General features: G+C 38.5%; 1 protein-coding gene across 1 annotated transcript in view; it reads right to left on the bottom strand.

Annotated features, from left to right (window-relative positions):
• The window catches only part of mlt (tubulin folding cofactor E like protein mlt), a 33,172-nt gene that overhangs the window by 8,703 nt on the left and 9,834 nt on the right, over positions 1 to 14,635 (bottom strand). The window contains exons 2-4 of the mRNA XM_089735035.1: positions 11,643 to 11,896; positions 10,918 to 11,423; positions 10,675 to 10,774 (exon numbers count right to left, since the gene is read on the bottom strand). Of these exons, the coding sequence (XP_089591161.1) occupies positions 10,675 to 10,774; positions 10,918 to 11,423; positions 11,643 to 11,888 (852 nt within the window). The 5' untranslated portion in view covers positions 11,889 to 11,896. The remainder of the gene's footprint in view (positions 1 to 10,674; positions 10,775 to 10,917; positions 11,424 to 11,642; positions 11,897 to 14,635) is intronic.

The following is a 14,635-nucleotide window of genomic DNA, read 5'->3' as shown; positions in this document are numbered from 1 at the left end:
GTTTAGTCATTCAGTTCATTAAATGTGAGACTGAGGTCATTGGAGGCGGTACGAAAATATCGTAGGAGGATTTGATATATATTGTACTGAGCGCTAACTTTCATAATAGATGCTCCATTAGGGGAAATTAATCTTCTATTTATTTTAATTGCGTGTTCTTCTTCATCATAAAATATTATCTTTGGTCACTAAACAGACTATTTGGGTTACATTACTGGTTCACAAAATATAAGATTAGTACAACAAAAAAATTGTTAGTAAACAATTTTCCTTTTATTTCAGTTTGAGAGTTTTCTTTTTAATTTTGTCTCAGTTTACTACTCTAACATAAATAGAAAAAAATCTTTTTTTTTATTGTATAGATGGGTGGACGAGCTCACAGCCCACCTGGTGTTAAGCGGTTACTGGAGCCCATAGACATCTACAACGTAAATGCGCCACCTACCTTGAGATATAAATTCTAAGGTCTCAGTATAGTTACAACGGCTGCCCCGCCCTTCAAACCGAAACGCATTATGCTTCAGGGCAGAAATAGGTAGGGTGGTGGTACCTACCCGTGCGGACCTACAAGAGGTCCTACCACCAACGCTTACGCATACGTTCGTGGTTTTAGGAACTTCATATTTCGCAAGTATAATTCCCTATTAAGGGAAATCTAGGTGGTCGCGCGTCATCTTTTATGTTACATTGCGTGCAATCCAAAAAGAGTACATTTCCTTTTCAAATTGCGAATCATCGATTTTGTGGTCGTACTCAACCGTCATATATTTTATTCAATTTCGACTGTTCTAGCCGCTTTCTAATAGCCCTTTTTATTATATTCTAATACGAAATATATAGGTTATAAAGGTAAAAGATATTTACAATAAATCTTACTCAACGACCGACACTTATATCATCATTAAGTTCAATCAATACATAATCGTTACTTTATCATTCCATTATATGTTTTTCTTCTTTACTTGCTGACCCGGCAGACTTCGTAGTGCCTCAATCGATAAATAAAAGACCTAAACTTTTGTATAAAATAAACTTAAAACAAACAAAAAAAATCCGTCCGACGGGGGACACATCAAAGGAAAATCAATATTGTTATTTTTATTTAATTCCGAGCATTTTCATATTTATCTACCTTTTAAACCTTCTCTGGACTTCCACAAATAATTCAAGATCAAATCGGTCCAGCCGTTCTCGAGTTTTAGCGAGACTAACGAACAGCAATTCATTTATATATATATACATTTGAGCATTACTTATTTTCTTTTAATTTCTTTCGTATTAACGCTTTCCGTAATTTCAGCGCAAGTTACACATAACTTTAATGAATAATTTACACGCACGTAAGTTCGTTACACGCGCGCAGCGGCGCGTGAGATAGATGTTTTATTTTTAAAAACAAATCGATATTGTTATCGATTTTATTATTCGTTCGGTAAGGGCGTCACCGTCACTGACCACCCTACATGTGTGAGAATAAATGCAAAACAAATTCAAAATAATTAACGTATCCGTTTCAAGCCGTAACGGTACCGAATGACTCTTTGGTTCGCGTCGATGAACATATTTCTTTCGTTCAATTTTATAGCTCATAATCAATTTCATTAACAAAGTGAAATTAGCTGTTAAAATCTAAACCGAGTATTTTTTTTGTTACACGAATAAAATTAGGTAAGGTATAGCTTTTGCTGATGGTAGAGCATTTTGTTACGCGGCACCACCTTGCCTATTTCTTTAAAAGTTGGGAGAGTCTATCAAGATGGCTAGCGGCATTCCATAGGCCTCGGTAAGCACTTAGTATCAGATGTGTCGTGATTACGTTAGTCCGTCTATGCAATAAAAAGCTACTAGTGACGTCATGACTTGTATTGGTTACTAGTTAAACCAAATTACGGAAATATCAATAATTTACAGACAGACATATTTTTCTTGTCTTAATGCGTATATTCATTCATCATGTTTGTTAATCGCAAATAAATTACTCATGTTTTTGCCATCGAATAGGAACCAGTTTCAATTGAACGTGCGTAAATTCATAAAATTACTAGCCGTACTCGCCCGCTTCGCTGCGCATTTAAAATTAACATTATTATTTATTGTCATTATTATTAGGGAGTCCAACACTCATATAAATATTAGTCTGTCCATTAAGTACATGTATTTTCTACATGGATACCAAGTTTCAAGTCAATCGGATGCACGGTTCAGTAGTTATAACGGAACATCCGTAAAAACCACTGTAGATTTATATATTAGTATAGATATAGATTATCAATGTCTTCATAAGTATTTTTAAGAAACATAATTTAACGTGTGGCGGGTAGCCATCATACAACGCAAGATAATTGACAGATGCCTGGATCTCGCTTACGACATTATCAAGATGAAGCGCATATATGAGTCGTCTATTATCAAAGGTGGCAATCTGTGCATTTGGACAAAAAAAAATTATTGATATGTCAATATAGATTGATTTGAATATAATCGTCTCCTTCAAAGAATACGGTTCAAAACCTGCATTAAATAAAGGTTAATACTTAACCTGTTATTTATCTAAGATGTCGTTCCGAAGAGTTTTGTGACTGCCAATGGAATACAAAGTCAATAATTCGTTTTTCTGATTTACCAATCATTGTCCAAAAGTCAGATTGCCGGCTTTGATAATAGTCGACTCATATACAAGTTCCGAACAACAACATTTGGACCGTCGGTCTACCGAGCAAATATCACCCGCTCGGTGGAAGATCTTCCCTTTGTCGTATATTCCTACAACTGGTGACCTGCGACGAAACAATTGCAGCCTTCACACTTCATGATCAGCGCATCAATAACTTTTACCACAATTCCCGCATTCTCGCAGATAAAAGCACGCCTCCCCAAAAACGTAAAGTAGGTTTTATTAAAGCCGTAAATTTTAAATGTGAATTATTATGATTCTGTATCTCATTTAGGTATAATATGTAAATATAATTTCTTCGAATCTCAATATGTCGGTCGAGTTTAGCAATTCCAAGAACGTCTTAATACCCATGACTCCATAAACTATACTACATTCAGAATATGCAGTGTCCCACAAAACCAAATTTATTCATAGGGCGAGTCAGGTCGTCGTCGTCTTGTCTCCGGTAACTAGACAAAGACTATGTATGTATTTCCAGTAGACTGCATATACATACACATACAGAAATTACACATACTAAAAATGATATTCCAAACATTTTTTTCGGGTTTCGACATAATTAAAGCTACTTTTACGGTTTAATCTGGCCCTTTTATTGTAATTATACTATTTCACACAGAAATGAAAAGTCTAGAAATATTTGTTAATCGAACAAAATAGACGCTAGTTAGCTCAATATTCAAATGTCAACGAATAATACCATAGTCAACCGTGAGACCACAAAATAGTGTAAAGTAAAAAACGTCGGAAATTATATAATGATAATAAAAATTTAAAAGTAGTGCGTAAAGTAGTAAAAGATTATTGACATAATAATAATAAAAAAATTGATCCTTCACGTAAAAGTAGTTAATTATGATTTTTCCGACATTCCTCAATATCTTAACCCACAGACACAGCCCACTGAGTTTCTCGCCGGATCTTCTCAGTGGGTCGCGTTTCCGATCCGGTGGTAGATTCTGCGAAGCACGGCTCTTGCTAGGGTTCGTATTAGCAACGTCGTCAGGTTTGAGCCCCGTGAGCTCACCTACTAGTTAAGGTTACGCTGGAATAGCCTCTCAAGGCTACCAGCTTAGGTAGGAAAAAAAAAAACTCAATATCACTAACAAAACCTAATAATCGGTTTAAAAGCCAGTATAAAAGGTTTTTCGTCTAATTAGATTTGTAAAATATTGTAGGTAAAACTTGACGGTGAAAATTTTACATGAGTACATGTGATCTTTGAACGAATGTAATAATGCTAAACATGTAAATGTCCGTGGGAAATAATTCTCCATGCATCCATCTGCGTAATACACATTAATTAATTAATTAATAACTGCACAAGATGGAAGATAACAGTCATTCAAAACAGAACGTATTCGTACGTAAATAAGGGAAACTCATCAATTCTTGGAAACTTTCACCGGGTATAAATATAAACTATTGCACGTTTTCCAAGTTGCATGCAGGCAGTGGCACACAAGCGACCTATGCAGCTACGTAGTTTATTTCTGGGTCAACTGTCGTGACCCGACCTGACACACCGCGTATCTACATTTGATTACATGAATTTATTACAACTTTTTTTTTATAGCTTAGATGGGTGGACGAGCTCACAGCCCATCTGGTGTTAAGCGGTTACTGGAGCCCATAGACATCTACAACACAAATACGCCACCCTTCTTGAGATATAATATAATAGACAGGGCGGTGGTACCATACGTGCAGACTCACAAGAGGTCATACCACCATTAATTAATCCATTCCATCCATTCTTCCTTACAAGATAGCCAATCTTTGTAGGTTACATAAGTAAGTAACAGATAAGAGGGATGGCTACAAGTACTAGTAATCTGCCCGTAATAATATAATACTCAAATTCATGTAATAATTTAATATTTTTGAATTATATTTACGCTGTTTTTATAGAAGATGTATTCATTGTATATGAACGAAGTAAAGAGTAATCGAATTATCTATAGATAAAGAGAATATGCGAGAGAATGGTGTCAGTGCAGCGATGACGTATGCTAGGCCTGAATGATTAAAAGGACATGCTGGCCGTATATAGCCGCTGAGGCAAACTTCAAATTTTGGTCGTTAGTGCCTTTTATGTTGGCATCCGCTGCATCCATTCAGCAGAATACTCTGGATCACTCGTGCGAAGCCGGGGCGTGTCGTTGGCTACCAATACTAAGTAATACTGTTATACTTTGTAAATAATAAATACTAAGTATAATAAGTTGAAATACGTACTCAACAAATGTTCAGGATTGACTTCCACAGTGAAGGAATAACATCGTGTTATAAAAATTAAACCCAGAAATTATAATTTGCGTAATTACTGGTTGTAGGACCTCTTGTGAGTCTGCACGGGTTGGTACCACCACCCTACCTATATCTGCAGTGAAGCAGTAATGAATTTCGGTTTGAAGGATGGAGCAGCCATTTGTTTGGTGTACAACTGTAAAAAGTCGGAGATCATGGTCTTTGAGACCAGGGGTGGGACGCATGATAAAATACCTCCCGTAGTACTCAACGGAACGCCATTGACAAGAGTTTATAAATTTAAATATCTCGGCCATGTGTTGACCCCTGATCTCAAAGATGATGAAGATATTGAACGAGAGCGGAGAGCGTTGTCGGTTAGAGCAAACATGATAGCTCGCAGGTTTGCACGGTGTTCACTTAAAGTCAAGGTCACCCTCTTTAGGGCCTACTGTACTAACTTTTACACGTGCAGCTTGTGGGCTGGATATACTCAAAGATCGTACAATGCTCTCCGTGTTCAATACAATAACGCGTTTAGGGTGCTGGTGGTGTTGCCCCGCTTTTGTAGCGCATCAGGGATGTTTGCAGACGCGCACATAGATTGTTTTTACGCTACCATGCGTAAGAGGTGTGCATCTCTGGTAAACAGAGTGAGGGCCAGCTCCAACAGTATCCTGAGCATGATCGCAAGCAGGCTGGACTTTATATACATGGGTCGCTGTGGTGCCATCTCCCATGGGATGTTACCACAGTAATTCATTGTGATGTAAATATAACTACTAACATAGGTCTAAGTTTTATTAACAATTTATATGAGTCATGGATACTTGAAATAAAAACATTATTATTATTATTATTGTAACTATACTTGAGACCTTAGAACTTATATCTCAAGGTGGGTGGCGCATTTACGTCGTAGATGGCTATGGGCTCCAGTAACCACTTAACACCAGGTGGCCTGTGAGCTCGTCCATAAATCTAAGTAATAAAAAAAAGGTATGTCCGTGATAAATGTTAAGCGAATGGACTAGGTTTTTAATTACAATACGTCACCACAGAACGATCATCGAGTAACTGCGCAAACGCGCAAAACTATATAATTACTAAAACATCACAAGTTGTAGATTCAAACGAAACAAGTCAATACTGATAAATAACGTCGCACGATGCAAAAATAATTCAAAGAACTGGCGGCGTGGGTTTGAATCGAATGCACCGCGCGAACGTTCAACCGATAAATAATGATTCACATGTGAACTGACCCGTAGGTCCAACACCCGGAACAAACTTGTAATTTAACGAACCTTTCAAACTTTAAAAGGTTCACGTCCCAATAAAGATTCAGTTGGTATAAATAAAATAGTTTTATTAAAGATACACTTTAAAAAGATACAATCGCACCGTCTTAGAGCCTTTTTTAATTTGGATTTGAAAGAAAACTTATGTTATGACCAGATGCTTTATCGTTAATGTTGAAATTAAAAAGTTATCAAGTTGAGTGATGCTCGGTTTTTTTTTCATTCCCTAACTTAGCATTGGTTACAAACAAAACAGGTTGATATGTGTTTTAGAGAAAAGGGGTCAACATTATCATGATCATCATCAGCCCACTGTCGCCTACTGTGGGACATAGACCTCTCCCAATTTACGCTCTAGAGCCCGATCTTCGGTTAATCTCATCCATTTCTTGCCGACCACCCTTCGAAGGTCATTGCAGATGATTGCACCACCTACATTTATAATAATATTATACTGCCATATATATCGTTTACACATGCCGCAATATATTATGGTAAATTTTCTTTGGTATACGCTAGTCATAGATATAGTTTAAACTATTTTCACGATTTTATTTTCGCGTTTATTTATTGGTTAAGAAAATTGTAAAGTTTTCGTAATGTCAGACATAATATAATGACAAGATAATGGCATAATAATAATGTGGTATAATAAGTATATGTATGATGTTGTATATTTAGATTACGATTTACTCTCGACATAATCTTAATACTCGTACAGCATTACAGATGCTGCGAATTTGCTATTTACCATTTTTCGTCTCCTACGAAGCAATAGGATTCTCGTTCGAAATGTACTCAATCCGTCCTTACAATCCAGTTGAGATTTACAACAACACAATATTATATCTCGATGAGACCAGCAGTAGCGTTGTAGTGTTTTGGTGGTGCACGTTGCAATTTAAATATAAATAGGCAGAGAGAATACCTTAAACGCTAATCACAGCGTGAATGCCAATATGCCCACCTTGAGATTGTAGTCTGAATTATTTAACAGCTGTTTACAGGCCAAAACGCGTCACCGCCAGGCGATAGAAAAATGATACATGCGTTAGGTCCGTATCTCCATAGATTTTTTTAACCACTGGCGCAATTTAATGGCGCCATCCGCATCGCTCGGTATAGACACATAGGGCGCCATATCAATTTGGTGTCGGACGCGGTCAAGTGAGCTGTGAGCTGCCTGCCCATCTTGACCAATGTTTAGATGTTACATTAATGCTAAGATGCAATGTATACTGTATACATTGCTTGTATACTGTATTATGTATACAGTATACATAATTCAGATCTCAGATATTCCTTTGCGGCTTAATAAACCAGATTCCCTAGCGCGATGTTAATTAAGTACGTTTGTGGAGGTCGTTTCTCATTCGAAAATCGCAACAGTTTGCAAGATTTCATTGCCGTTTTCTATAAGTTGCATTCGGCGTTTGTTCCCTGAACTTCGAGCTGAGAATGGAGCGTTGCCAAATTCCAAGGTTAGGAACATACCCAGTAATAGTAGACTACAGTTTTGAATGTAAAATGTTGCCGCTCATGCTTAATCACACGAGGTCAAGTGTGTGTGTTTGTGTGCATTCAGAAAGTTATTGACGACCCTTCAAAACGGGAAAAATGGATTTAAAACATCACGTTTCAACAATCACAGTCACACCAGCGGCAAGATGTACACTGCTTAGACCTCCTTCATCGGTGCTATTTGCCAGGATTTTCGCAAATTTTGGACGTAATCGAAAAGCATACAGTAATGTAATGGATGGCCTATGTGGGGTATTTACGGACTTAGCGATGCTCATACATAAGACATCAGTTCCAAATGTGATGCGTTCTATGTAAGAGATTCTGCGTGGATCAAAGCGCAAAACATGATATTTTCACGGCAGAAAGACCTAGTACGATTAGGATGTCGTCAAACGACACATGAAGAGATGTGATATAGAACCCTCTCAATGGGAGCGCTTGGCAGCACAGCGGCCGGAATGGCGCAGGATGGTGAACAGCCAAGTACGCGAGTTCGAGGATCAGCGTAAAGCTGACCTTGATTACAAGCGCGACCAGTTGAAGGCCCGCCTGCCTGCTGCCATAACCTATAATTATAAGAACGGCGTGCTTACGTGCCCTCAATGCGCAAGGAGTTTTGCCGCGAAGATAGGCTGGCTATATAAGCCATCTTCGATCGCACGACCGCCCAATCGACGGATAGGAGTCAAAGTGGTCGCCATGGCCAAAATCGGTCGGATGAATCATCATCAGCATTCTAAAAAAATGTGTCTATTGACCTGATGAACTGTTTGAAACGACTTAAATTCTTTACTGATCGATCATTAACTTCGAAATTCTTTTCAGTATCGTTCGATTTATTGACATCGTATTAACATCTGAACGGTGACACGGACAAGGTCAGCACTCGGCACAGCCTCAAGTGAATGACCTATCAACGACATTTTTATATTTTAAGTTCTTTTTTTTCGTGATTCATATTTTGATTCGTTGTTATTTACGTATCAATTTGCTTGGACCAAACAAAGAACATCAAAGCAACCAGTTTCCTAATAAACTAAAGTCTTGTTATAAAATAATATTTTCAGTAGCATATACCTTTATTTACGTTTTATTTTTATTGTAAATTGTTATTCTTGCATAAAAGTGGAGACCATAATGCAAACCTTAGCCCACTGAGTTTCTCGCCGGATCTTCTCAGTGGGTCGCGTTTCCTATTCGGTGCTAGTTTCTGCGAAGCACTGCTCTTGCTAGGGCCAGTGTTAGCACCACTACGGTTTGAGCACCGTGAGCTCACCTACACGTTGAGGTGAAGCTGAAATAGCCTCTTAAGGCTATCAGCATAGGTAGGAAAAAAAATGCAAACTTTTGTAGTATGAATTTAAGGAGTTATATAAGTTATGAACTGAATCATCTAGGATACGGCATTACGTATATTTATACTATACATTAATACAAACTGCTTTTGTTTAACGTAACTTTCACATTGCGCCTTGCGTGACGGTCACACAATTGTAGATCACGGTAAATTGTATCTTAATTCCTTGGTTTTAATCATTAAAATGGCGTGAATGTTATTTCATAAGGGCGTATGTATTATTACATCCGCAAAACACGTATTACGTTTTAGATTAGTTTATTTGTAACGCTTAGGCATATTTGTTGCTAAATCGACCTTGAACCTGACTTGATTGTGACCACACAAAAAATAATACACTCGTCTTCTTCCTACTATTGTTATCGGAGAACAGTTACGTAATCTTGCTTTGTCGTGCAAATTGATTACGATTTAAAAAAACAATTTGCGTTACATTTTAACCAAGAATAAAGTGCAAAAACTGGGCGTAGGCAATCGTTGAGTTGATTATAGATTTTATTAAGTATACAGGTCAAGTTTAGCAATGACCTGAAAACCACTGGTGGTAGGGCGTCTTATAAGCCTATTTGCTATTATGCTGTAAAACTCGATTGTGCTGCGGTTTTAAGGGTGAGACAGAGATTATACTATACAACTGAGACTTAGACTTGTCTCAAGGTGTGTGTCTACTGGTGGTAGGACCTCTTGTGAGTCCGCATGGGTACCACCACCCCGCCCATTTGTGCCGTGAAGCAGTAATGCTTTTCGGTTTGAAGGGTGGGGCAGCCGTTGTAACTATACTGAAACCTTAGAACTCATATCTCAAGGTGGGTGGCAGCATTTACGTTGTAGATATCTATGGGCCCCAGTAACCACTTAACACCAGGTGGGCTGTGAACTCGTCCACCAATCTAAGCAATAAAAAAAATGTTTTTTTTTAATGTGTAGGCATTCAGCCCGGTCAACCTATGCAATTTAAAAAGAACTCATCATTAACACTATGATTTCCTAAAGCGTGTATTCTCGTCCCTGATTAGTGAACATCAAACACTAGTTAGATGTATCGTAACGCAAATCGTATCAAGGCCAACGTGCCTATAAAGAGTCCGCGGCGCGAGACTGCGAGGACGTGACGAAATAACGCGTGCTTCAGACCGGAGTGTTAGCTCGCGTTGCACAACCGACAACCGGGACGCCTCTATATCTGGGAGACCTTCACCCGCATCGACTGCTCCCGAGGGATACACGAATAGAGCGTTTTGCAACGGCACAGGACCGCTCGGTGGGATTTGTATACATTCACGAACTAGGTCGACACTCGACAGAATTATAATTACGAGCAAATCTGTTTTGACCTCGAAAATATTCGAAACCCGCTTCTCGGGCGGTTTTAATCCGGACTCGGAAAACCCGTAACCTGAAGCGTCTGGATAATTTCGATGTGTTACATGAAGCGTACCGCAAATAGGTCTGCTAATTTCCGGCCATGTGTATATAAAGCCAGCCGAGGCCAACGCTTCTTAACAACAGTAATCAAAGTCTGAGGATATCTATAGTACACAGAGATGATAATAGTTGAATATTACCTGAACTCGTAAACTTTTCAGGGCAGGAAACCGCGCCAACCGATCCACTTCATCCCATGTTGCCAAGCCGGTGTTGTTCAGATTGAGGAAGCGTAAATGTCTAAAATGACAATGAAGTTTCAAAGAAATAATCGTACAACTACAACATGTAATGAACAGATAATAAAAGTTTAGTAGGTCAATGGCAAAACATTACTGAAATAATTAAAGGTTACGTATTATATTTAACGCAAACATACTCACGAGAAAGCATCGTGACTCTTTTTGTTCCCGTTTTCGTCTCCACACTTCTCGCAAGGATCTGGCTCTAAGGTTGTTAAATGACATTCATTAACGAGGAGCGTTTCCAGATTGGGGAAGGCATAACCCAATTTGGAAATCTCCCACCAGCTGCTGACTGGATTCCCGGAGAAATGAAGTTTCTTTAGCTGCTCATGAACTGGCTCAGTGACATCAGCAACGTTTAAACGAGAACATGCATCGCAACGATCCTTTTCGTCGACTTCTTGTCCAGTTAAATTCACATAACAATACTCGTTGAGGCTCAAGTGCAGTTCTTCGAGAGCTGGGAGAGCCTTGAGTAACGAATGCACACTTGGCCAACTAACATAGGTAGAGTTAAGGACCAGATAGCTCAAACTATCCAATCTGGGCCGTAATGACTGGGCTGCTTGAATCTGAGCCGAAAGCCTGTTAAAACTCAAATTAAGGAATCGAACTCGTGGAGTCTGCTCTAATATTGCAAACACCTGAAACAATAAATCGTCTATATGTATCATCTACTATTAGTTTATAGTCACGCAATATCTAGGAAAACACATCAACAATATAGAATGCAATCTAGACAATTATGAGAACAGTGAGCATCGCAGAAAGTAAGTTTGGCAACGCTGCGCTTATTGCTACATTGTTTATTTTTGATCTGGGACCAATTGCTTCGTTTGACATAAAATATTAATTACACTTACCTCTTGCCATTCAGTTAATTTATTGTTAGCTAGATCAAGTTCAACAACGTCCGCACATTTATCTGCTAGTATACATGCATCTCCGGCACAGTCTATATCGCAATCGTTGAGTACTAGCAGTGTGGGTACGCTAAGTCTCGGGGAGCGTTTAGGCACAAATATGGCAACTGGCATGTCGTCAATTGATGGATTTACTTCGCCCTTAGCGCCGTATTTGCGCTCAAGGGCTTCCAAAAGCGACGGCATGACCGCAGCTGCAACAAATAAACCACTAATTAAAACAAATAGATAAATTCGCTGTTAGATATTGTGTAGCAGAGTTATTCATTCATGGTTTCCATTTCAGTTTGAACGCGTGCGCAATCGACGATATAAATCCAAACTAAGATAATGAAGGCAAAACGACATTTGTACTTAATATGATCGGCCTAGCGGAACTCAGTACAATTTACTATCAAGGCTTTACAAAAAAAAAACTGTTTATTTCAATGGATTTACTCAATTATATACATTTAATCATCATCATCAACAATAATGTTTTCTCTCCATTTCACAACAAAACCTTGCTGTATTCACAAGGGCACCATTTCCTCATCTTAGTGGTGAAATCTACCATGGTGATTTTCATTTATTTTTCAATTATTTTTACTAGCTAGCGGTGGTTTGTGGATGTGCAAACCTGGTCGCAATCTGAACAATTTCATCATGTTTTAAAATGTTTCGGGTTTATTTGTACTAATTGCAAGGTAAAAGTTAACAGCTCAGTATTGCACGACTTATCTCAATTTTATTTTGCTCAATCAAAAACCACCGACTTCACCAAAAGAATAACATTGATCACCAGGAATAATTAGAAGGGTGTTGCTTAATGTAGCGTTGTCTGCGCTCGTGATTCCATTCAAGGTCAAATTACAGTGTACTTAAACTTAATTACATACTGTTGTATTAAATGAAATTGAAAATGCCATCGTGTCAATTTTTAATGGAAGGTCAAAATTCGATTAACAATTTGTTTTCAATTGGACAATTGTGAATAATAATTACCACTTTGATTATAGTATCCAATTACGACTCTGTTTATGGTATACAAGTACTTGCTTAGTTTATTATAAATTGTTAATCGAACCTGTCAAATAAATAGTTCGCATGTAAACTAACAATAAGTTAAGAAAAGGTCACGATTTAATACACCTTTATTTAATTAACAGTAGGATATTGCACTTCTTACTAATTGACTGATGTTTAGGAAGGCAAAACATCCATTCTATTGTGAGATTTGCTTCAGAGAAGAGTTTTTGAGTGGATTTGCATAACTGATTAAGTGCGCTGCCGGTATAACTTTAGATGGTAAATAAATGCCTAATTGGTAAAGCTTCGTAAGGTTTTCATACTCTCGGAGTAGCTGATGACAGAATGAGATGGCATAAAGTCGCGAGGACCAAAGTTACGGATGGAGATGGCCACGACCCTTAGACAAGAGGAGCACGACTGCAGGAGGTGGTAAAGTGTTAATACCATTAGAATACTTCTATCAAATTTTGTTTTATTTTTATTGCACAAATAAGTCATCGAACTTACGATCCATCTGGATGTTGTGTTGTTAATGCAGCCTATAGTTATCACAAATTGAGACACGTGCCAAAATTTTCCACTGTATAACGACTGTTTTGACCCTTCAAACTGGATTATTTGTATCGCAGCAGAAATAGCCAGGACGGTTGTACCTACCTACCCGTGCAGGCTTACAATACGCCCTGCCACTAGTGAAGATTACAAAATTAACCACCGATTCCAAATACGCGTATTATTAAACGACATAAAAACCTGTTTCAGATTAGTAATAGCGCGTAATGTAAAATCATTGCGCACTACCGCAATCCGCGATCGAGCGTTGGCCAACTTTTGATGACCATCGATTGTGTAATCATCGATACCATGATTCGCACACATCGTGTATGTATTCTAAACATTTATATTATTGTGTTGGAGGGTAGCGATTACAAAAACACAAGATATTTGACAGGACTTTTTGGCGGGAACGCGAGGAGTGAAGTTGTGTGATTTGTTTTATTTTGTCTATTTAGTGTTTCTTCAGGTTTAAATGTGTAATAATGGTGGTTTATTAACTGTTTAATATCTGTGAAAGTGCACAAATGTGGGAAAATGAAACAAAGCTGCTGGACGTAACTTCTCGGGTTCCTCCAAAAAGTCCACTGAAAAAATCTCAGTAAATGACCACCATTTTACTGCGATTATATTTCATCCCATATAATCTCATTCCATTAAATTTCATCCCAGTTGATTAATGTCTCAAATTAATCGTCTTCATTTCATTTCACTCCATATTATCATTTTTCATTAAATTAAGAATATAAAGTAAAATAAGACATGACTTAAAGGTCTTACTTACCAGGTCATAAAATCTCTTAAAAAAAAAGATTTTTTTTTATTGCCCTTGTAGGCAGACGAGCATACGGCCCACCGGATGGTGAGTGGTTACCGTTGCCCATGGACTTCAGCAATTCCAGGGGCAGAGCCAAGCCGCTGCCTACCGCTTAATACTCTCCACAAGCCTCGTTTGAAGAAGGACATGTCATAGCGCTCGGGAAACACCGTGGAGGGGAGCTCATTCCATAGCCGGATGGTACGTGGCAAAAAAGATCTCTGGAAACGCACTGTGGATGACCGCAGTGGCTCCAGGTAGTACGGATGAACTCTACTCCGATGGCGGGCGGTGCGATGGTAAAAACGAGATGCCGGTATCATCTCGAACAATTCCTCAGAGCACTCCCCATGGAACATACGGTATAAAATACAGAGAGAACCGAAGTCCCTACGCAGACCCAGAGGTTCCAAACGATCCGTGAGACTGGGATTATCGACAATCCGAACGGCCCTCCTCTGTATGGAGTCAAATGGAAGAAGCTGGTATTTGGGAGCCCCGGCCCAGAGATGGGAGCAGTACTCCACGCGAGGCCGGACTTTTGCTTTAT

Source organism: Bombyx mandarina, chromosome 18, assembly GCF_030267445.1.
Source record: "Bombyx mandarina strain Sakado chromosome 18, ASM3026744v2".
NCBI classification, from domain to species: domain Eukaryota; kingdom Metazoa; phylum Arthropoda; class Insecta; order Lepidoptera; family Bombycidae; genus Bombyx; species Bombyx mandarina.
The sequence above is the reverse complement of the archived record's forward strand: the minus strand, read 5'-3'. Positions and strand labels throughout refer to the sequence as shown.